This window comes from Streptopelia decaocto (genome assembly GCF_964273445.1).
Source record: "Streptopelia decaocto genome assembly, chromosome: 1".
Taxonomy (NCBI): Eukaryota; Metazoa; Chordata; class Aves; order Columbiformes; family Columbidae; genus Streptopelia; species Streptopelia decaocto.
The window spans coordinates 120,286,968-120,311,610 of NC_138663.1; the positions used below are offsets into that span (position 1 = coordinate 120,286,968).

The window sequence follows — 24,643 nt, forward strand, 5'->3', positions numbered from 1 at the left end:
CCAAAGATGAGACAACAATCCAAACTGGGAGGTGTGAAGTTGGGTATTGTTAATTCAGATGTAAGTGCTATGAATAGCTAACCTGCTCAAGCGATCTATAGACCATGAAAACTGTTCTTCAAGATCAGAACTTCGTCCAGTTGACACTTTCCTTACTTGTCAGCTCCAAAGTGAAGTCTTTGCAGAACAAAAGTGAAAACTGAAGAATTTCCATTGTAAAATGGCATTATTATTCCTTCTCTTTTTTCACTATTTGACATTAAAAAGCTAAAAACATCCCTATACGAACATGAGACTGGAGTTTGAATTATATTCACCATTTAAGTGATTTAAGTAATACTGGGCAGCATTTATAATCTACATTTTCTTGACACATTTTTAGGCTGAGAGGAACTCTACAGTATGCAAAGTCAGGGCACTGCCTACATGTTGTATTATACTACTATAAGAGTATGGACATAATGAATTCTCAAGAGTTCTTGTCACTTTTATAATTTGTAGAGGAAAACACTTAAATGGAAAATTTAAGGAAACAACATGTTAAGCTAGATACAGTCTTTTAATCTTTTCAGGTAAACTGACCTCAAACTCCCTAGGCACATCTACAGTGCAGTTTTAAAAACCAAATGCACTGCACTACACTGCGTTGGGACCATAATGGATACAAAAGTCTGGCCCATGCTCTAGTTACCAGCATTGCAGGGGATTCAGATATAAATTACCTGACTGTGATCCCCTTTAGATTCAACAGGGTTTAAAGCAGACCTGTCTCCTTACTGATTGCCCCCATGCTTGTAGATCACTGGCTTTCCAAAGCAAAGCTCTGCCAAACAGCCAGCCTACTACAGTCTTTGAAAATGATGGCTGCATTGTTAACTAGCACACTGGGATGTTTGTAGCATCTCCTTCAGAAAGTCCCCCAGAGACCATCCACACTGTTTATATCCAGCTGATCTGGCAGCAGGTTCAGTCTCCCCTCCCAAAGTCTTGCCACTGCTGCCTGACTGTGTCCTGCACAAGCTACGACATCCCCAAGAAGCTGCCTCCGCTGAGCTCTCACAATTGTGAGTCCAATTCCTTAATTGTCCCGTGTCACTGCAGCTACTGCACTGCCAGACATTTTCCCCAGCTAATAGATTCCATATGAAAAATGTTAGTGACATAATGTAAAAAGAAAAACAGTAAATCACACGTAAAAGTTTTATACAGTAGAACAGACCATTATTATTAAATCCCTTTCCTAACCCTTAAACTTTAAATACTAACTACTCAGGAAGCGTGCCAGAATTTGAAAGAAACAAAACACTTCAGACACAAGGGACATGGGGGAGAAGCAGGGAGGCAGCTTAAAAAAAAATAATAAATTAATTGTTGAACAATGCAAGCTTTACCCAAAGGTCCAGCTCGCTACGCACACTGTACAGCCTGTCCTCTCATTCTGCTCTCAGCAAACAGCCTTCCCCTGGCTGGCTGCCCAGCACAGTCCCAGTGCTGCTCCCAGGACACAATCCTGCTGCCACTGTCACGGGGGAATGTCCTTGTGCATAAGCTCCTTCCTGACTCTGACTGGTCCTGTGAACAGCCAGCATTTCCTGCCTCTTGTTTCTGCCTCCTGCAGCTGAGGTTATATTCACACAGCTGATTATCTTTCCTTGAGTACAGCACCACAGCTGCAAAGGTTGTGGAAAGATCTGTCCTCTGTTCATATCAGAGGAAACTGTCTGTATTATAATCAATTTCAGCATGAGAAATGACATTTCTGAAGATGACCACTTAGCCATCATCTTCCGCTTTGCTTCCTTACCCTGAAACAGGGTAAGCAGGTTTAGCAAAGACCAAGCACTGTGAAAGGGCTTGGTATAAAATGTGAAGTACATCTTTTGTGAAACTTTCAAACTTATAATTTATTTGGCCTGAATGGAAAAAAAAAAAAAAAACAACAACAAAACAGATCCTGAGTTAGACTTAGGAAGGACCTTTATAGAGTAGAAGAGATAGTTAGAAACTAATTTGTATTTAACAAACACTATCCAGATATGGTAAAGGTACCTAGGACTCTTACAGCCTGGTCTTTGCACAAACCATGTGAAAGCTGGGTCAAGATTTGTTTGGAAAGTTTGTATGTGCCAACCAGAAGAGCACACAACTTTTGAAAGTTAATGACTCAAGCAGCATGTTGAGTATAAAGAACTAGTTATGATTCTCTACTGTTGAAATACATTTGTTGAAGTTGTGCATAAACGACCAAATCAGAACTGTCATGTTTTATTTCGCTGAGATGCTATTAACACAACTATAAGAGCATGTACAAACCATGGTTCTTTCTGTTGCACATCAGAATGATAGTCAAATTACTACATCAACTGGATGGCTTTTGGAGCTTACATACTGCAGGCAGTCTGCAGATAGGACATAAAGTGCATTAAAAACTTTACACAGGCACTTTGTAACTGATCTGTTGCCCTTAAACTAAAGATCTCAGAGATATCTTTTTTTCCTTCATTGAGTATAGATTACCATGAGAACTTTTGGGGCAGCACTCATCTTTCTCTTTAACGAGCTCTGGGGCATGACTATTCAGCAATAGTTCCATCTTCATAAAAACAATAGCTACTGTATCCTTAAAAAACTAACTAATAATCACACCTTTGTTCTGTGCTGATAAGTGACTACTAAAACCACACATATTATTTATATCAAATGTCTTTTGATCCAAGGCTTCTCTGAACACAGACTGTACCAGAGGGAGCCAATGTAAAACCCAGTCGGCTAAGCCACTTTGGCATTGTCTTGTTCACTCCCGATTAAGAATTAACATGCCCATTACTGACTTGTCACTACAAATGACAGGTTTACAGGCAATTGTTTCCAGCTCCTTCAGTTTCTCACAGCAAGAGGGAGAGCAGCCTCTCCCTGCAGAGCTCAACGCTGTGCACACCATGCCCCGTGGGAAAAATGGGGCAGGGCCCTGGACCCCCCCACCATGGCTTTTGTGCTGGCTGGTTGGACAGAGTGGAGAAAGATCTGCAGGGTTATACCCTGGGGCTGACCAAGCCCCACCACACTCCTGCCCGGAGCCCACAGCTTGGGGAAATCCCAGGTACCCTGCCCTACCCCCAGGCTGCCTTTGCTGCCACAGTCTCACCTTGACAGCGCTCCAGCAACCCTTCAAGATTAAGCATTTGAAATGTAGCAACCAGCATTTAAAGTGGGAAAACGAGTTTGGTGCTCTTCTGTCGTTGCTTCCTCTACTTGTGATTTTGCTTGGATGACTTGTTTTGGTTTACCATGATAATTATCTACTTCAGTCCTATTTGCAATACTATTTTATCATTTTGAGTTTTTCTCTACTACATGGAAAACACTTAATCCATGTTTTTAAAAACAGAAACTTTTGTGTATGCAACAAATGAACTAGAAGTCCGGAGGAACAATATCAATTCTGTAGTTTATTTTATCTTTATATTGTCCAAACACCATACATTCCAGCTACAAATTTAGCTACAGAAAATTAAAGTGTATTTTCAAACATTACAAATTTTCAGTACCAGAATAAGCCACTTACATGAATACAAATTAATAAGTAATAATTTATTGACATACATATGAATTAAGCCAACTGATTAACTTTTTATTTTAATAGTATGTCACTGCTATTTTTATTTTCAATTAATTCCATTTTGTACTGATAATGAGGAATGTCTATACAGCAGTGATTCTGTTCTGGTCTTATTAGCCTCCCTCCAAACTGGTCAGACTGTAAATCTCAGAACAATTCTTCCCCCTTTAAGAAATCTTGTACAATCTCAAGAAGCAACTATGGTCACTAGAAATAAATCTATTGTGTTGAGAAAGCATAAGGCATCTGTTTCCTCATCCCAACTCCATGTTAGAGATCTGTCTTGGAGGAGTGGGAGAAGGCCTGGCAATGATTTAATTAAGAGTAAATTCAGGTTAAACAAGGTCAGACCCCCCCTTACATTAGGGCAACACCAAATCAGCTGTATCATCTGGGCTGGAACATCCACAAATCAGATTTCAGGGTACCCAGCCAATGCTGTGAGCAGGCCACTGGACAGTGTTGGGAAGCGTACCCTTGTGTAGACCCAAACCCAGAGGAGTACCATAACTGTAACCCTCATTTTAATAATTAAGGACCCTGCTGCTGTGAACTGGATGAGACTGCTCTGAGTAAATGTCCCCTGCCAAGGCACAGGATATTCCACAGTCATATTACCACTTGCACGGGCCCACATACATAAGCTCACCAGGTTTGAACAGTTTTGTCACTAAGATGCTGGCCATGAGGACCATCAACATCAGAAGGTAAAAGGGCCAAATAAACTGGGGTCTCAGCCCCTTCATCTGGTGATTTAGTGGCGTTAGGACCTGCCATGTCTGTTCTCACCCATCCAGGACAGCAGGAATTAAGAAGGATGTGGTCACCTTTTCTTTTTTCATTTAACATCCGGGCCTGAATCTTGGACAAGACTGTGACACCAATTTTGGATACCCCATAGGCAGTGTTTGGCCAACCCTCTTTCTCATGCACATTTTTCTTGGTGTCTTCCACAAATTTGGTCATGAGTTTCACTAACTCATCCTCAGTGATTGTGTCACTGCGAAACTTTTGCTGTAGTTCTTGGCTGCAGCCTCTCAGAGCTGAGTTAATTACCATACTAGAGACATTCACCACTCTACCTGTTAAAAAAGAAGAAAGACTGATTACTTTTACACACAGTAAACAAGCCCAGACACTGAAGTGCGCTTGCTCTACTGTTATGTATACACTACTTAGGTAAGCACCTGTAAAATACCTTGTGTAGGCTATTTTGCAGAGCTTCTGGAATATCACAGTTAACTCAATGTCAAATGTTTCTAGGGAATTCAATTACAGAGAGTAATTTAAGGTGTGAACCTGCAAAAGCTCTCTATCAAACTTCACGTATACTTTCAGGAAATGGCCTGTTACAATCTGTAGGCATATTCATAGTAGTAAGTGGTTTTCTCAGTAACAGAAGCCAGACTTTACTCTCAAAGTTTGGTGGAAAACATTCTCAGTTCTGCAACAGCTCAAGTAAAGTGCTGTAAGAGTGCACCTCAAAAGCCAGAATAACACTGAATTCAAGACAAGCAATCTAGGTATTAATGTGCTGAGATCATCAGCTTCTTTACAGAATACCTGAAGACAATTCCAGGATGCAAAACTGCAGTAAGCTATTTTCTCCCAGCACTTCAGTACAGAGGAACGAGTGAGCTGAGTCAGTAATTCACTCCTCTTCCCCAAAATTATGTTACAGTGTTTCCCTCTTTCTTGCTAGTTCACAGCCATTCCGGCAACAAACTAGGGAATGAATGTGAGGATTTACATCTTAAAAGCCACAGAAATTAATCCTTTGTGTTAAAAACTTTATCCACACATTTGTCATTCACCCTTAGCACAAGACGACTAAACTGCAATTTCAGCACTGTTTATTCTCTCCTCACTGTTGGCCTCCAAAATTCATTTACTCTGTGCTTTCCTTCCTCCCTAGGGAATAACAGTTCCCAACTTCTCTCTCATCTACTCCTTTTCTCTTAAAAACCTAGATATATTTAAATGTTGATATAAACTAAATTTCATTTATGGCAGCAAGAACTTCTCCAGATTTTCATTAAAACCTTTAGTGATCACAAGTCGTGAAAAGACTTGTATATATAAAAAAACCCAACCCTTAGATTTGGTGTGGGTATTGGATCAAAATACCCTCCTTCCAAATAATCTGTGGTATGCCAGTAGCATTCCAGGGCACTTTCAGTGCTCCAGGTTTCCAGAACAGGAGCATTCTGTGCAGGATAGTCATCCAATGAGTACAGACTACTTGCACGTTGCTAACGCCTCTTTATTATTGACACATCCATCTCCTTTGACCCTGGCCCATCCTATTCATCATTTTTGGTAAAGTGTTTTCTTCCAGTTCCTCCTAACATCACCAAATCACAGTAACTGAATGTACATCTTCAAGCGCCATTTATAACTACATCACTAGACACTGCAAATACAGCAAAGGCTGTGATCTAGACAGAGACAGACCAACAACCTATTGAGAAGCCTTCTTCAGTAGTAGCAAGAACAGGCATGTCACATCAAACTCAGCTGAAAAACTGTTTCTAGGTATTTTCTTATAATAATTGTATCATCAAAAGGTCCTTTCTGAAGCAATAACAATTTACATATGCAGATATCATGACTAGAACACAGGTAGGTTCTTCATGTTTTCTTGAGGGCACCATGAGACTTCAGTCCATAACAGAAGAATGCAACAGGCTTGAAAGTAGATTTAAATATACACAACAGAGATGTTCTGTAGGTCAAGAAAAACAGGTGCTCTCGACAGTACAGCAAGGTACACTCTTGCTATGGGGCAGCATGCTTCTGAGACAGGAAATGATTTTCCCGTTAATAAGAACCCAAATTCATACAAAATTATTTCTCTATTTTTTATGTTATACTTACCATAAGGCTTCACAAGAGGCAACAATTCATTGCAAACATTCCTGGTTCCAAAAAAGTTTGTCTTCAGGGTAACCTCTGCTTGGACTGCAAATGGAGTTGTGTCTTTAACTTTTCATAAGATGTGGTAGTGAGGTGGAAGGTGAGGAAAAAACAACAACAACAAAAATCAGAATTTTACTATGGTTTGAAAGGCAGTTAGCAAGCTAGCAAAACCCAAAAGTTTATCCCAATCCTCCCCCTTTTTTTTAATAGTTAGGAAACAGGCACATGATCAACTAAAATACATAAGAAAAAAAGCAACATCACTTTTACTTTCTTATGCATGAAAAGACCCCGCTCCGCAATATTATATTAATAATGAGGTAATTATGTTTTCACCTCTTTTTAGCTAAAGGTTTTAGTTTTTCCCCAGGAGAGTCAGTTGTATCACTCTGCAGAGTCATTTGGCCACCCACAGGTCATTTTTCTTTCTGCCTTTTATATGGAAGAGACAAGGACTGACTGTTCTCACATGGTGTGCTGCCCAGTCCGCCCACTGACCTGCCTGTATTTACACCTGGTGCTCAGAGTCTGGGCTGCCACTAGCACATGCAATTAAACTTTGAGGTGCCCTCTCATCTTAAATGCATAGCACAGCACTTTGCCACCATCCTGACATACCAGGGAAGGGGCAGAAGGGAAATCAGAGGGGAAGATCATGAATCTAGGATGTTGTCCCTGAAGGTGCAAAAGTTAAGGCTACCACCCTGGTACTAACACCCAAGAACATGGCAGACAGCCCCTTCTGTGTCCTGACTCCTATGTTGTCTTGTCTTGGGTTCTTAGCCGGAACTTGAAGTCAGAGCAGTGCAAATTGCAACCAACACTGTAAAACCTTTTATAAGGAATGCAGGGATAAGATGTGGTGCAGCCTAAAAAAAAAATCCAAACAAACAGAAAACCCCAACACTGATAAATACTTGTGTCATAAATCACCCCCTGAACTGACAGATTTGTGCTAGCACAAGAGTAGGAATTAGCAGCTAGGAAAGGGAGCTGACTTAGGTAAGCATAAGCAGACCATGGAACTGCACCATATAGGTATGATTTCATCAGACAGAACTGACGGCTTGCCACCACCAAAAGTGGGGTAGGATGTGCCATCAGCTGAAAATTTGTCTCAGCAGTGAGCCATATGCTAAGTGTCCTCCACGCTGAGGGGGAAGTAAGAGTTCAAGTAACATTCTTCCTCTTTTGCTGCAAGCTCTATCTCTGAAGTGATGAAGGCCACCTACATAGATCAGGCAGGTCTTCACTTGCCTCTATAGCCCAGATCTACACAAACTCAAGAGAGAAGCATTAACAGGTCACTTAGTATTTAGTATAGTTGTATTTTTATTGCAAAACACAGCTATAATGACTGATTTATATATACTCTCAAGAAATGGACACTAACGGGATGAAGTTTTGCACATTATCTGCATTTAAATCTAAGACACGAAACCAGATCATCACCTTTTTATTGCATGAGTTATAACAGCAGGAGAAGAAACTAAAAACCTACACAACTCCAAACCTCTGCTTCAATACCCACCTTGCAACGGCAAAGCTTCGCCTAAACCCACCCATTTGGCTAACAAGATATGTTACCTGTAACATCTGACAGATACACACTCCCTTGATTTAACAAGCATTATTAGAACCACTGTTCTGACAGAAACTCATCCAGAAGGCAATGCATGGGCATATTATCACTTCATACATGAACAGTTTTTGCTGGACTATCTGTAGTGCAGCACAAAAACTGAACAATAGATTAAATTTCATGGTAAATCTAACCATTGACAGACAGCAATAACAAACAGTACTACAACAAAGAAAGGAAAGCATAAATTCTGTGATGCTACCAGAAACTTGGCAAGGCAAGAACAAACCTTGGGTTAAAACGTCAATCTCAGAAGCAAGAATTAAAGAAAAATAGGAGACAAGCATCACAGCAAGTTCTTACACAGGTGTTAAACCCTCTAGCCTCTGTGCTAATTACTCAGTCAACAACAGTTACAACTGGCTCCTCTATGACATTTCTTAATTGTATGACCTACTGCTGACTTGTAGCGAGTTGTCAGCTTAACGAAAGTCTAGGCTAAACCTCTGGAAGCAAATTCTGAATTTAAACAAACAAACAAACAAACGATGATGTACAGGAACTCCACTGGTCATGTTATTTTAACTATTTATCTGTTTAGTGGCTCCACAATAATATATCTAAGGTCTCTTACAGATGAGCTCAAGAAAACCTCACTGAAGCAATCTGAGGAGCTTTTATTCCACCCATTCAGGTACCCACCTCAATGGAGGCTACAGCTGCTGCAGTCAGCAACCAGAAAAACACACTGTGCTTCAGTTGCTGTAGTTGTATTCCAGTCTTGCTCAAACTCACTGTTCACAAGTAGGTTGAGCTAAGGCCCTGATTATAAATTGATGAAATACTGGTTGAGCACCTGCAAGCTTTGTAAGTGGTAAGCATGGACAGAGATACAACCTTTTAATTGTTGCTGCAAGGTTTTAACACCTCTCTATCTTGAAGCCATCCTGAAGCTTAATCATATTAAGAGCTGCCTTCTATTAAGCTGATCTTCACAGAATCACAGAACGTTAGGGATTGGAAGAGACCTCGGAAGATCATCTAGTCCAAACCCCTTACCAGAGCAGGAATACCTAAATAAGTTTACACAGGAAGGTGTCCAGGCAGGTTTTTAATGTCTCCAGACAAGGAGACTCCACAATCCCCCTGGGCAGCCTGTTCCAGTGTTCTGTCACCCTCAATGAGAAGTTTTTTCTCATATTTCAGTGGAATCTCCTGTGTTCCCGTTTGTACCCATTGCCCCTTGTCCTATCATTGGTTGTCACCAAGAAGAGCCTGGCTCCATCCTCATGACACTCACCCTTTACATATTTATAAACATTAATGAGGTCACCCCTCAGTCTCCTCTTCTCCAAGCTAAAGAGACCCAGCTCCCTCAGCCTTTCCTCACACAGGAGATGCTCCACTCCCTTAATCATCTTCATGGCTCTGCACTGGGCTCTCTCCAGCAGTTCCCTGTCCTTGAACTGAGGGGCCCAGAACTGGACACAATATTTCAGATATGGTCTCACCAGGGCAGAGTGGAAGGGGAAGAGAACCTCTCTTGACCTACTAACCACATCCCTTCTAATACACCCCAGGATGCCATTGGCCTTCCTGGCCACAAGGGCACAGTGCTGGCTCATGGTCATCCTGCTGTCCACCAGGACCCCCAGGTCCCTTTCCCCTACACTGCTCTCTAATAGGTTGTTCCCCAACTTATACTGGAACCTGGGGTTGTTCCTACCCAGATGCAAGACTCTACACTTGCCCTTGTTATATTGCATTAAATTTTTCCCCACCCAACTCTCCAGCCTGTCCAGGCCTCGCTGGATGGCAGCACAGCCTTCTGGCGTGTCAGCCACTCCCCCCAACTTCACATCATCCGCAAACTTGCTGACAGTGCGCTCTAGTCCCTCATCCAAGTCATTGATTAATACATTGAATAGTACTGGTCGCGGTATCGACCCTTGAGGGACTTCACTACATACAGGCCTCCAACTGGACTCTGCCCCATTGACCACAACTCTCTGGCTTCTTTCCTTCAGCCAGTTCACAGTCCACCTCACTACCTGATCACCCTGTCCATACTTCCTCAGTTTAGCAGCGAGGATGCTGTGGGAGACTGTGTCAAATGCTTTACTCAAGTCAAGATAGACCAAATCCACTGCTTTGCCACCATCTATCCACCTGGTTATGTACTCATAAAAGGCTATGAGGTTGGTCAAGCACGACTTCCCCTTTGTGAAGCCATGTTGACTGCTCCTAAACACAGGTAATCTTCCTGCAAGGTTACCATACAAAATGTACCGTGACCGGACTTCAGAACATCATTGCTGTGCTCTCACTTTGTGGGACGCTCCATCTTCAGCAGCAGGTGAGGTTTAATCCATCCTGTCTAGACAGGCCTCCTTAACTCATGTTGTGAGCAGATGACTCAGCACAGCACTGTGCTTGAACAGCAACATGTCCTAACTGGAGATCAGGTAAAGAGTTTAAAAATTCCAGAAAGTGTGGAAAGAACAAGTTCGTACTGGCAGGGAAATCAACTAGTAGTATATTCAAGCCTGTGATTCGCTATCTCTGGAGCTAATATGATTCAACCTGTTTTTATGAACACCTACACAGAGAACACATTTTTCTACCTTACAACTGTTGTGTTGTGTTCCTTGCTTTCCCTGCCCTCCTGGTACACTAGAGGAAGAAAGGGTTAAATTCTTGCTCAGCACAGCAAGATTTATGTGAACTAGGAGCATAGCTAATATTCACACAGATGATAGGCTCCCATGGGCCTTGTAAAACACACAGGCACTGAAGCAATAAACCCAACTCTGCTCACGTGCACTGTTTGCCTGAAGTACTTCCTTGTTCTGTATATGATGAAAATACAATACTCCAGGAAAATATTTTTACACACACAGCTCAACAGATGCTAGAGGAAGAGCCATTTCACATTGCCCTCTCGCCATGCTGAGGAAGGCAGGCAGCTTGCCCAGTGTCTTGGTTTTGTTAAAAACAAGTTTCTGTTTTAGTGAATTTTCCTTTCAGCTAAAGTCTTCTTAGCAACTGCACTTTTCTGAAGTTAGATAAATGTTTTGGTAGACATACAATGGAATGCAAGGCTGCTGATAAAGATGCACTTCCCATAAGAGGGGCGAACTGAACAGGTGACTAAAACTGACCAACTAAGTATTCCTATCCCATTCACATTATACTTCATATAAAATGGGAGATCATGAGGATCTTGTCCCTTTTTCCTCTTCTTTGACTATGGCCGGCATCTGGGGAGAACCTTGCGAGTCGTCCCTGCAAACTGAGGCCCAGTGACAGACTGAATTCAGTTCCATTTTGCTGCAGAGTTCAGTCCAGGACTTCTGGGTGCAGGTTCTGCTGCTGCTGGAGCAGTGCTGATCTTTGCTGGGACTTTCAAGATTGTTTTTTATATTTTGTATTATTTTCTCTATTTTATTAGTAGCATTAGTAAACATTTGTATTTTTTTCCCAACTCTTTCTCTCTGTCCTTCTTTGCTTTCAAATTGCCTGTACTTAGAGGGGAAGGAGGGGCTAAAGGGGGACTCAGGAGAGGGGGGGGGTTAACAAAGCATCTGCCACAGTTTATCGTCACCCTGCAATCAAACCTTGACACCCAGCCAAAGAAGTAGCATGCCATTGACATACAAGTCCTGTATAAGAAGCTACTATCCTTTCCCACATAGTTTTGTGGCACATATGACTATCCCAGACAGTCTGATTCCTACCTTTGAAAGCGATCCCTGCATTGTTAACCAACACATTCAGCCCTCCATATTTCTCCTTGAGGAAGTCGCGGAGAGCTCTAATGCTCTGCAGATCATCAATATCCAGCTGATGGAAGAGAGCACGCAGCCCCTCCTCCTGGAGTTTTGCCACTGCTTCCTGGCCACGGCCGGTGTCTCGGGCTGTCACGTACACGTCCCCGGGGAACTGCTTGCATAGAGCCCGCACAATTGCAAATCCGATCCCTTTGTTAGACCCGGTCACCACAGCCACTGGTGTGTTGGACATCGTCCTCTCTCAATGTATGCCAAAGTGATAGCAACTGCAAATGGCAAATAAGAGAATTTCACACTTGGATGGACAAAGACATCTATCTGAAAATGGATTAAAGTGTTTTTTTCTTTAAAGTCCTATTAAGAATTCCACGTTGAACTATGCAAAACTACACTAGAGTGCATACTAACCTTAACTTACTAAAGTAGCTTAATGATACCAAAGGCTTGAATAATCTTGTTAAAGCAGCTCTGTGCTTCTCAATATCAGTACTATACATCCTGTGTGCTACTATAATAGATTAATATATACATTAGATTTCTTGGAGATAGATGGGACCTCTGTCACCCATGAGTAATTTAGGGTTCTGCTTGTTGCACAGCAATGTTTAGATCACTTAAAGAAAAGTGCGACTTAACAGAGTTCGATGGCAAGGTTCACTCTGTGGGGGAGGGAGTTGAGTGCATTCGCCACCTCTCAGAAACTGCATGAGTATAATACTTCTCAGAAACGGAATGAATATTCATTGTTGTAGTATATATAACAAGTGTGCTTCTGATCCTTGATGTGCATATTAAGAGAAAAAAATCCCCAGCGCTGCAATAAACCAAAGCTGGCTTTGTAAACTGTCACTACATTTGAAGTTTTCTTGCTTACTGTTTTGGTAACATTAGCAAAGAAATACATGTTTAGTGTTAATGCTTTGAAAAAAGCCCAAGCTCAGTGATTCTGTGAAAAACACACAACCAAACAACCACCACCACCAAAACTAATCTTTAGTACTAAGTTAACTTTGGATGGGAATGAGCTCTTCTGCACACACACGTCACAGGAACACCGCTTGCTTCTTTTGAGGATGTTCAGCTGGTGCAGTTCAGTCACCGACGCACTCAAAGCCGACAAACCCGGGCTCAAAAAAGGGGGAGGAGTGGCTTGATCTTTAAGTGCCGGGCAGAACCAATTCTAGCGTTTTCAGAGAGACACAGCGGGCCACAGATCGAGTACAGATAATGTTTGTTCAGTTTAACACACCCAGTCGGCTCTAGTCAGGAAGTCTGCTTGCTCTTTTCCTCAGACACAGTAGGTATAAAGAAGCTGTATTTCGCCCATAAAAGCGACTTTTAAACGCCAGTTTTGTTCACTTTCGACTTAATTGCTATTTCTCTTCTAAATTAGCTTGCAATTAACCACGAGCAGATACCTAGCAAGGGTGAAAACCGGCTCCTAAGAGCCTGCCCAGCTACTGACAGACACCCCCGGGACCAGGCGCCACTCTCCCACTTCACCATCGAAATCCCACCTCGCTGCGAACCGCCACATTTTACCCCCTACCACCTTCTCGGGGCAGCTTTTCCTTTCTAGCGAGAACGCAAAACAAGCCCGTGGGCCACGACGGACGCCGACGCTCAGGTAACTGCCGGCGGGACGATCCCGGCCAGCTGAACGCAGCGAGGAGCTGCGGGACATGCGCAGCCCGAAGGGGCGGCCAGAGCTCCCTCACCCACCTCCAGCACTGTGTGCTTTCCCCCTGGCCTCTCAGGGCTGCGCGGTGATGGAGAAAGTGCGAGATAGCCACTAGCCACAAGCACCCGTACGCCGAGCAGCGCAGGCGAACGCACCTAAGATGGCGCCGAAAGGACCCGCCTCCCGCGGCCGGAGGGGCGGGGCGGGCGGGCTGAGGCAAGCGGCGGCGAGGGGCTGGCGGTCTCTGTGTTTTCTCCGGCAGGTGGGCCAGAAGCGGGTGGGGGGTTGTGGTGGGCGTCGGTCCCCGTGTCCGCCTTTGCCCTTTCCCCCGTCGCGATTCTAGCCCGGGAGGGTATCGGGAGTCGGAGTTGCTGCGGGGGGACCTGGGCGGCGGGTTGGAGTTTCTCGCCACACGCTCGACTCTCCCCCGCACTCACACGCGAGGGGCATGGAGGGTCCGCAAGCAACGCTCGTTTCTCTCGGGTGACTTGGGGTTTTGTCTGCCAGATCAGGAAGGGCGGGGAGAGCGGCCCGGCCATGTGGCGGGGAAGAGCCAGGGCTTTGTGGGGTAGTGGCCGTGGCCAAGGTGACATTTGGCGGTAAAAGCTTCACCTCTGCCCTCTCCCCTTTGCCGTCACCCGCCCTCGTTTAGGGGCTGGCTTATAGGACGTTTTCTAAACTTTAAAGAGGCAGCTTGTTAAACAAGCAGTACTCTGGTTTCTCTTACTGAGGTAAAAGAAACATGCAGTATTTGAAAGGGGCCAGTGACAGAACCCAAGGGAATGTCAGGAAGATGTGCCTGGGGAGGTTTAGGTTGGACATGAGGAAAAGGTTCTTCCCCCAGAGGGTGGTGGAGCACTGGAACAGGCTCCCCAGGGAGGTGTCACGGCCCCAAGCCGGACAGTGTTCAAGAAGAGCCTGGACAAGCCGCCAGACACACGGTGTGAACTGTGGGGTTGTCATATGCAGGGACAGGAGTTGGACTCGATGATGCTTGTGGGTCCCTTCCAACTCAGGACATTCTATGATAAAACATTTCGAAGTTTTTTTTTTTTTAGTTTTTTTTTTTGTTGTTGTTGTTGTTGGTTTGTTGTTGTTGTTGGTTTTGTTGTTTTTTTGTTTGTTTGTTTTTAAACTCTTATTCAGGTTGTTTAAATAAGGCAAAATCTGTTACTTAACATGAAAAAAAGCAGAGGTCGGACAAGTCGGAAGAGAAGAAGAAAACACTTGCAGAGTTTTATGGATAGAGGTACTACCCCTGGAAGTACTGATAAATAATAAAATAACCAATTGCTTGCCAAAGTGTCATTCTATGGTGTATATTTGACTAACACCTTTTAAAACAGCATTCATAAATGTTAGCTTTTTCTATGCAAATATTCTAGCATTAGTTTACAATCCCAAGTAGAGTGTGGTGAATATTGTGAGCTCTATTTTCTAGCTAAATATGCTGAATAACTCTTACAGTTCTGAGAGCTCCCGGCACCCAGAGGCGCAGAAATTAGTAAGGTAGTTTGAGGGGAGCCTTTCTTGCTATTCCATTAGGCTATACTAAAATGTCCAAAATACAGTTTTTCTGACTATAATAAAATTTTTCAATTTCCTTTAGTTTCCAACAGAGTGCTATTTTATAGTATTAATCTCTTCCTTTTTATTTTTAGTCAACTGCAGTCACAAGCTGGAATACATTAAACTTAGGAAGTGGCTAAAAGACAGAGGATTTGAAGACAGTCATTTAAGGCCAGCTGAGTTCTGGGGTAATGTTTTAATTATTGAATGATGGTACGAATTTCTGATTCTTCTAAGAATGTTAGATTCCTGCTTTAATTTTGAATCACACACCTGGCTGGCATCAGGAAAAAAAAGCCAGTTACTGTTAGTCTTGTAAGGGCTTGTGGCAAGTGCAGGTGAATGTCATTTAACATAAGCAAGTAGATGTGGAGGTTTGAAGTGGTGTAAACTGTTTCTTGTACAAAGATGATCTCCTGTAAAGCTTTTGTATGAGAATACTCTGGTATACTGCAAAACATGCAAACCTATGCTGAATTCCTTGTAGAAACTGAGATTTTAAGTGTTAGTAGCACAATTTTAAACAAGAAAGTAGTATCTTTTGAAGTGTTTCCAGTAGTGGAATCTGTTGTTATTGTTGTTATTATTTCTGTTGTTATTATTTCTTCATCTTTCCCATGCAAGTTCAGCAGATCTAGTGATACAGATAAGTAAATGATTTTAGAGCTGGGATTTACATAGTACTGTTTACAGTAAAGGTATAGACTTGACTTTTTTCTCTTTAAGTAGATTATATTTCAAAACTTTTGTGATATTAAAGAGAGAGTAGAGGATAGGATGAATCAGAGAAAAATACTGTGAGTAGAAATTCTAAAGTTTAGTTAAAAATCTGAAATCAAGAACAGCAGCCAGTGATTAATGATTTTTTTTAAAGAAAAAAAATGCAAAAAAGAAGTTGAATAATTGCTAGAATTGGACAGTAAGTGTTGCAGGGGATGCAGAGGATGCAGGGAAATGGCTTTCACCGCATCCTGAAAAGAAAAAAAGAGAATCAGAGAACGAAGAAAAGAGGTATATATCTGGAACAATCCATAATTGGCTTTCATGAATTGTAAGAGATAATATATGTTTTTTAGAGCTTTTCCTTGCTGGTCTCTTCAGTTATTGCAGCTTATAGTCTCCTGTATTTTACATATATACATGTATTTAAGCATCTTCTTTGTTCTTGCTTCAGATACAGGAAGAGGACTGATGACAACAAAAACTCTGCAGGTTAGTAATGTGGATTCTAATGGGAGAGCTCCTCAGGTTCTTTTGAGATGGTAATGACTTTTGCAACCAGCAAAGCTTAAAATTCCAGACAAGGTTTTCACAGTCCCTCTTGTGAATGTAGTTTCTGGGCCAATACCAGAATTTGCAGTCTTGGCATATGTGTAGGATGTTGTCCTGTGTACCCTGAGGGCTTGTTGGATGAAGACATTTCTGTACTCATTTACAGAGATTTAGTGTGTTGTCTCATCTTTCAGTTTAAGGCAGACAATGGCTGAAACCAGAAGGAGCAGGCCCCTTCCCTCCTGTGTGCCTTCTCCCTTAGCCACTGACTCCCACAGGTTCCTTTGCACTGACTGTAACAGTCTTCCCCACTTGTGTAGTAAGTTGCATCAGGAAGCTAAACCAACAGAAAATGCTCTCTTCAATGCTTAGATAGCTTTGTTCCTTGAAATCTCCCACCTTGGTCAGACCAGTGCTGGTACAAAGGGAGGAATGGTGTATCAGGAAGGGGAGTGAGGGAAAGCGATGGGGCTTTAAGCAGCATTTGGCTTTAGATTATCTTAGCCATAATGTGAAATCACAGCTTTAACCTCACTTTGATAGCCCTCTTCTTTGTTGGTGGACCAACTAAGGGAAACATAATTTCTCAGACGTTCCTGGCAGAAAAGGGGAATGATAGAAAAAATACTGTGCCCTTCAAATAGTGGCACAGAAAGACTGAACTCTGACTGAAAAGTGTCTCAGAAAATAGGCTTGTTGGAGAAGTTTTCTAGCTGATATGAGAGCAGTATATCAAATAATGTGGAATCACACCCAGAAATGTTTGCAAAATGGAGAGTACAGCAAGAGGTAGGAAGGAGATGCAGCATGGAAGTCAGGAGTAGAGAACAGTCAGTGTATCAGTCAGTGTATGTTCTCATGCTGGCTCAGGGTTAGAGACAGCAGTTGAAGCCAGAGGCCCAGGTTGTCCACAGTGCTGGGAGTCTGCAGTAAGTGAAATGAGAGCTGGAATCAAGTGGGCTTGAGCAAGATAGGGAACTCAGGAGAGGAATGGGAAGGGCAGAGTATTGACTTGATTTGTACCATCTCCCTACAGGCGTGGACACATCTGGCTCAAGCCAGGCATGAAAGCTAATTTACGCATTCACTACCTTGGCAAAGTCAGGATAGATGCGACCCAAAATATCCCTACCTACCCCATACTGCTATGTTGATAGAAGTTGAGCTATTTGTGGAATTTAATCTAAAATATATTTCAGTACAAAGAAAGTGAGTAGCCAGGCACTGAACTTTCTATGAAAAGCTAACTTTCTCCAGATGGCAGTTGCTACTGACTGCAATCATCCTTTCCTGGACTGTGACTGTCTTAAAACCGTGCCAGTTTCCGTCAAGTTCAACATCACATCTGTTTGCTTCCTGACATTTCTGTTCTCTGGGGGATGTCTCCCTGTTCAAAAATCAGGTAGTAGATGAGTCATTTACACTTGACCTTTACTATCCTTTGTGTCTGATGTTTTTTGTTTTTTTTTTTTTCTCCCTCAAAGGCAGGGGATCTGATTATTTCGTTGCCTGAGAAATGCTTACTCACCACAGACACTGTCCTTAGTAGCTGCTTGGGAGAGTACATTATGAAGTAAGTGAAAAGTGACACTTGAGGGGCAAGCTGGCCTTTACTGTGTGTTGCTCATTAGTAGATTAATCATCTTAAATGGTGGTAGGGCCTTAAACTGCATACCCGAACTTGTGTGAGTATTTCTTGTGGACTTTCATGCATGTGGAATGCTCAGATAAGTAAGGTTTGGACACAGAGCATCCCCTTTTTGGTAGGCAGTGTTGGAGGGATGGTACGTACTTGAACTTGACCTGCTTCTAGAGTCAGCTTTGACCTAAATGCCAGTTATGAGTGGGTTCTTGGGAATTTGTGAATATGCTACAATAGGAGGAGGAGGATAAAATAGAGTTGCAAATAAGTCACATGAAAAATGGCCTTTCAGAAAATTCAGACCAAAGATGTATGCTGGACGTTGAGTACTTGTTATGTGTCCTAAACCCTGCACCACACCTCCCCCCGCAAAAAAAGCTCCTCAACAACAACAACAAAAACCAGCCAACCAACCAAAAAAACCAATACCAGAGAAAAAAGGCAAAACCCCCAAAAACTCACAACACAACAAACAGAACAAAACAAAACCAAGAGGTGGGCCTGAAGCTCTTACTTCAAACCAGTTTTTATAGCCCTTTTGGAATCATCAAAAGGATTTGGAGATGAACTACAAAGAATTTTAAAATAGAAGCTATTTATAACATTTGAAAGAACTAGAAGAGATAAAATAGTGCTGCATCCATTTCCCATCTCACTTCTGTGTATCTGCTGTGTTGGTATTTTTATTTTCTAATAGATGGAAGCCTCCTGTATCTCCTTTGACAGCACTGTGCACATTTTTAATAGCAGAGAAGCATGCTGGTGAGAAATCTCTGTGGAAGCCATATCTTGATGTTTTACCCAAGACATACTCTTGCCCTGTTTGTTTGGAGCACGATGTAGTAAGCCTTCTTCCTGAACCTTTACGAAAGAAGGCTCAGGAACAGAGAACGATGGTCCATGAATTGTACATGTCTTCTAAGGCTTTTTTCTCTTCCCTGCAACCTTTGTTTGCTGAGAACACAGAAACTATTTTTAACTACAGTGCTCTAGAGTGGGCCTGGTGCACTATTAATACCAGGACGATATACATGAAACATTCACAGAGGAAATGTTTTTCTCTTGAGCCAGATGTTTATGCATTGGCACCGTATTTAGATTTGCTAAACCACAGTCCAAATGTTCAGGTAAGAAACTAAAAATAGAACACTTAATTTCTTTATTTGTAAATGTACTATCTCCATACAATATGCATTTATGTGATAGATTAAGAGCGCCTGGAGGTCAGTGAGACATCTTATAGTGGGAAAAATGCCTATTGAGGACATGTGCAGGCTGAGTACTCATGATTCATAGATACCTTCGAGCTTGTTATTCAGCCCAAGTCAGTTGAATAAAGAAGATTGAGATGTTTCAGTTTCTGTAGCAAAGCAAAGCTACAGGGAGAGCCCACAATACCTGGGTGAGGTTTGCGTCCAGAGTAGCTGTTGGGAAGAGCCACTTGTAAATATAACCCTACTCTACTCTCCTGTAAGGCTCAGCCCCTGAGTCACGAGCTACATGGTCCCTGTGTTACTTCACCTTTGGCTGAAGCTTCTGAGCAGCCCCAGGAAAGTGTATGGAGCAGTTTCACCTTATATCAGGGACTATGTGCCAAAAGAGTTGGGACAGCACAGAAGTGGCCAGCTCTGCATGAAGCCATTGTTATTTGCAGATTTGGGGCCTCTGTAATGAGTCTAAGCAGTGGGTGGGACATCCTGTGGACTAAGGTTTTGATGTATGTTTGTTTCTTCATGCTAATGGGTTGCTGTTTCAGGCATCTGTTACGCTATCGGTTCTCTTCCAGTACTAGAGAAGTGTTCAGTACTGTTGGATTTTAACATTCAAGGTCTGATTGCTTTTTCATTGTGTCGTCCTGCCAAGAGTAAAACCTTTTTCCTTAACTTCTTGAAGGTACAGGCTGCATTTAATGACCAGACAAGAAGCTATGAAATTCGGACAAATTCATTGTGCAAAAAATATGAAGAAGTATTTATCTGCTATGGGCCTCATGATAATCAGCGACTGCTACTAGAATATGGATTTGTTGCCATGGATAACCCTCACAGCAGTGTTTATGTCTCATCAGGTTGGATTTATAGATTATCTTGAAGTTGAAAAGCACAATAGTGGAGAACAGAGCATCTGAGCATGTTAGTACTGTTTGTATTCAACAGGAGATGTCAGTAAAAGGGGATAACTAAAGGATAGTGAAGAAGTTCATGCACATGCGTATACATATATGCACAACATGTACAGTGCATATTAAGGCATTATGATTTTTTTTTTTAGTACCATCAAAATATTTTTTATTTCCAAGAAGTGGAATAGGGTTTGATACCACTTGGAACTGCATAGAATGTAAGGACTGGGGTTTTAAAATTGCTAGTGTTCTTTGGTAACTTTTCCACTTGTAAAATTGCCATTCTTAGCAGCTTGTACGTAAAGATTGCAACTGCATGTCTTAGATCGTTCCATTGACTTCAGGATTGAAGTCCTGATCCCCACAAACTGGAGTTGCTGAGAATGGTTCATAACTTCAGTTTGATCCAGGATTTCCATTATAAGAATACAATCCTGGAGATTGCTGTTAGCTTTTGAGGAGTAGATACATATTTGATTATGTTAAAGTTCACCAAGATGTATCAGGTTATGATCTTTGTCCTGTAGCTACTTGAAAAATACAGTTGAAATGTCATTTCAGAATTGAAGACTCTATTTTTTTTCTACATAGCATTTATTTAAATATCTGTGATTTTTTTTTTTTTTATTATGCAGCTACTCTACTCAAATATTTTCCACCACTGGACAAGCAGAGAAATGCAAAAGTTTCCATTCTAAAGGATCATGATTTGTTAGAGTAGGTATCAGGAGTTTTTTCTTTCTGTGTGGGCTTTCTTTTCCATTTTTTCTGGGAGTCAAATTTTGCTTCTGGTATCAAAATCCAGCATACTTTTTTTTTTTTTTAAAAAAAAAAAGCCAAAACAAAACAAACTGTTTTCCTTGCTTTTTGTGAGAGAAGATAGAAGTGGTAAACACCAATATCAAAGCTTCAGATAGGTGACAGGCTGTACCTTGAAACCTGTCTGTGAATAGCAGCAGAGTAAGGGGAGCCAAGGAGTCCTCTAGTTCCGAAGAGCAGATCTTCCCTTGTTGACACTTGTCAGCAAGAAAGCTATCATGTTGTAAAAATCACTTGTACTTTCTGCATCTCATCACTTCTGACTTTTTAGAAATCTGACCTTTGGATGGGATGGACCATCATGGAGACTCCTCACAGCCCTCAAGGTGTTAAGTCTTGGAGCAGATGAATTGTAAGTTTCAGTACTCTGAATGTTTAGACAATGTGCATGTGCCATTTTCCTTTATTTGCTCTTTGCTTACTGTATGTGAGATACTGGGACAATTGTTTTGCATCTCTTGTGTCTGTCTCATTGACTTCAGGTGAGAAATGGAAAGAAGAGATCACCATATAATGAAAAGTCATTGTCTGTGTGCTGTTTTGGTCTTTTGTTTTCTTGTATTAAATACTAGACACACCCCATTGTTGTCCCTTTCTATTTTGAGAATCAGATATTACTTAAAGGTTCAGAGTCCAGACCTTTTTCCTGTTGGTATGATAGGACTTTAAGTGCTATTGACCTTGCTTGATTTCTTTGACACATGTGTTCCACAGGCTGCTTCTGAAATTCCAGGGCCAAGTTAGTCGCTGAAATTCATCTCCAGTGACTGTCAGTGCAGGTTTGATCATTTGCTCCAAATGGCAAATCTACCTCAAGCGGTATTAATAGAAAATGGTTACCTGGGCTTTGCTTGAAATAATAAATTAAAAAAGAAGTTCTCTCTTGTTCAAAGCTGCTTACGTTTTGAAGATTCATTGCGGAGTGGCATAAGTTTATTTATAAGAACTGAAAATAAATCCTCATGATACTGGTTTAAAGCACAGGTGATGTGATGTTTAGCAGAAGCCATGCTAATAAGTTCTGAATGAACAGCTTTTAATCCTCACTGGTGCTGCTGAAGTTGGTGGCAGCATGACAGAGCAGTAAAGACCAGAAGCATTAGTCTAAGTGCAGACTGTGGCTTTGGCTGAAAGGGTAGGGGCAGAGGACTGGGACCACTGCTCCAGACCGTTACGTCTCTCTTCCCTTTTGCTTGCCTTCTCAGTCTCATATCTGAATGCTGTGTGCCATTTTCATGTATGCTAACCTTACTTGCCTTGTGCCAGTGATGTTATTCTTAGCGTAACCATATGTTTATAATTCAGCTGGGAAATACAGCAAATGATTGTGTGTTGTTCAAACATTTTGGTTCTAGTACTTGCTGGAGGAGAACGCTGCTTGGTGATGTAATTTCAGCCAGAAACGAACAGCAGGCTTTGAATATAACAGCAAAAATATGCCATTTTTTAATAGAGGAGACGCAGCATGTCCTTCTCCAGGTAATTTGACTGAAGAACAAGGTAGCCCAGATTGCTTTCTCTTCTAGCATAAATGTACAGCAGTGTAATTTCCTGGGGTGAGAAGGGTGACAGAGGAAAATGACTGCACTGGAGTGGTGTAGGATTTGTTTCCAGAGTGACTGACAGCACTGAATTGCTCAGCAGAATTTGTGGCTGGAGCAAATAAAGGAACCATGTTACAAGCTTGTATGAAGCCCTGTAAACATGTGAAAAGTATTTAACCTTTCTTTCCCAACAATATCAATGTGTTTATTGAGGTTACTTCTTAAAAGAAAATGCAGGCTTGCGTGAGGTGGGCACATGAGATGTTGCAGACCTGCCATGAGTGCCTTGTTGCAGAAAATAAAGGCTGCTTTCATTAATGCCAGTCAAGCCAATGAACTACCCATGTCAGCCAGTCTCCTGTGAGGGAGGTCTGTGGTCTTAGGAAAACAATCTCTCCTTCCTTTTTGAATTTTGGCAAAGAAATGTGTGCTTAGTGTCAAGTTAGATAGCTATCATGGAAAAAGGCTATTAAAACCACGCTTTTGCAAAGGAAACACATATATGCACAGAGTATGAGAGGAATATGGCATTGAGCAATAGCTTGAGGATAGTATGGACTTAGGAGCCTGATATCAGGTAAACATTTCCCTTCCCTTCCTGTCTTTGTTTTTGATCTGCTTCCTATCCATGTGATGATTGTTTTACCTTTTAATTTTTTTTCTTTTACTATTATAGTTTCTCATGTGTAAAATAAAAAAAAAAACCAACTATTTTGACATAGTTAATGGAATCCCTACCACAAATAAGCTTTCTGCAAATTTTATGTTCATGTCCTATATTAAATAATCTAATTTTTTAGTAATTTCATCACATTTGTATAAACTTCAGATTTCCCAGTTGAAAAGGAACAATGAGAACCTCAAAAAACACCTGCCTTTGGTAGAAGCACTACGCTTGGAAGATCTGAAGATATTGGAAAAATCAGCTGAGATTCTTTGCAACTTGAATATGGCAACAACTTGATTCATCTGTGACAGCTGTGGCTGATTGGAGATCATTTGCCATGGGTGTCCCTTGCTCAACTATTTTAAGGGGCCTGAGCAGCAAAGAATAATGTAAAAAGTCTGCAGAATATGCCTAGTTTTGTTTACAGGGTCACACAGGACACAGAGTCTTATTTTGTTATTTGCTGAAATCTTTAGTTGTGAGCAAAACAGCTTCTGGGGTGATTTGAGCAGCCCTAGGATTGTGGGCTTCAGCAGTCTGAGACTTTACAGCTGCCCGTGTGGCTAAAGTGTGGATCATAGGGTCAAGCAGATACTTCTCAATGTGTATTTGAGCTTTGGCACTTGACAGAGAGGAAGAGGACAGAGCAGCTTATATTTGCCCTATACTCATCCTTTTTCCCTGAGATCTGTACATGTCCCCAAGACTTGCAGTTCATGTAGTGCCTGTTCATTACTAGAGCACAAATCGGTCCAATTGTGACCAACTCCAAATAATTCCATTTGCAGTTTCAGCGCAGGTATTTCTGGAACTTAGGGAAGTGTGAATTTCCCTTTGCTCTCAAAGCGCTTTTCAGACTCACTAGTTTGTGCTCTGACTCCTCCTGCTGGGAATGAGAACTGAAAGAATGTATCACTGAGCTCCTGTTTCTAGTTTGGAAGACCACCCAGGCAATTTATTGTTTCCATACAAGTTCTGGTGATTACGTTGAGAAATCTTCCTGTCCTGTCTGCAAGGGGATAGTCTCATGAGCTGCCTTTCAGTATTAGTTCTACTTAAGTGGGGAGCTTTAACTCCTTATGTCATTTGGAGAAAAGAGAGACTTCTTCAAAGGATGTTTCAGGGCAGGACCCTTACTTAAGCTGTATAAACTTAATCTAGAATTGTGGTTGTATTGTGATTATTTTCCATTTTGTGAGTAATCACATTGCATAGAATTTTTCATTACTATTTGTAGCATTTTTTAATAACTGTATTTTTAAAGAGTGTGTTTTTAGATAAATATACTGGTTCCTTTTCTACAAGACTTCTCTATTTTTGAAATAAATCAAATTGTATCCAGCAGTAAAAGGCATTCTACCTAATGATGGAATTCAAAGGGAAAAATGCAACAAGTGAAAACGGTTAAGTATTCAA

At 41.7% G+C, this 24,643-nt stretch overlaps 2 protein-coding genes across 11 annotated transcripts in view; one reads left to right on the forward strand and one right to left on the reverse strand.

The window, feature by feature from the left end:
- Window positions 1-3,429: 3,429 nt before the first annotated feature.
- Window positions 3,430-13,764, reverse strand: LOC309435239 (carbonyl reductase [NADPH] 1-like). Its single transcript, XM_082043268.1, has 4 exons — window positions 13,634-13,764; window positions 11,858-12,177; window positions 6,497-6,604; window positions 3,430-4,701 (listed from the first exon to the last, which is right to left on the reverse strand). The coding sequence occupies exons 2-4, from the start codon at window positions 12,141-12,143 to the stop codon at window positions 4,265-4,267; spliced, it is 831 nt and encodes a 276-aa protein (XP_081899394.1). The 5' UTR covers window positions 12,144-12,177; window positions 13,634-13,764; the 3' UTR covers window positions 3,430-4,264.
- A 24-nt stretch (window positions 13,765-13,788) lies between these two features.
- Window positions 13,789-24,643, forward strand: part of SETD4 (SET domain containing 4) — a 28,398-nt gene continuing 17,543 nt past the window's right edge. Inside the window, exons 1-11 of one of the 10 annotated variants that reach the window (XM_082043262.1) lie at window positions 13,789-13,854; window positions 14,739-14,841; window positions 15,254-15,349; window positions 16,336-16,373; window positions 17,918-18,006; window positions 18,773-19,202; window positions 19,969-20,143; window positions 20,833-20,914; window positions 21,288-21,368; window positions 22,372-22,495; window positions 23,390-24,531. In XM_082043262.1, the coding sequence (XP_081899388.1) occupies window positions 14,772-14,841; window positions 15,254-15,349; window positions 16,336-16,373; window positions 17,918-18,006; window positions 18,773-19,202; window positions 19,969-20,143; window positions 20,833-20,914; window positions 21,288-21,368; window positions 22,372-22,495; window positions 23,390-23,524 (1,320 nt within the window). In that variant the 5' untranslated portion in view covers window positions 13,789-13,854; window positions 14,739-14,771 and the 3' untranslated portion in view covers window positions 23,525-24,531. Of the gene's footprint in view, window positions 13,855-13,908; window positions 14,842-15,253; window positions 15,350-15,841; window positions 16,173-16,335; window positions 16,374-17,917; window positions 18,007-18,772; window positions 19,203-19,968; window positions 20,208-20,832; window positions 20,915-21,287; window positions 21,369-22,371; window positions 22,496-23,389; window positions 24,532-24,643 lie in introns of those variants that run through there. The other 9 variants (XM_082043266.1, XM_082043261.1, XM_082043265.1 and 6 more) reach the window with 9 other exon arrangements.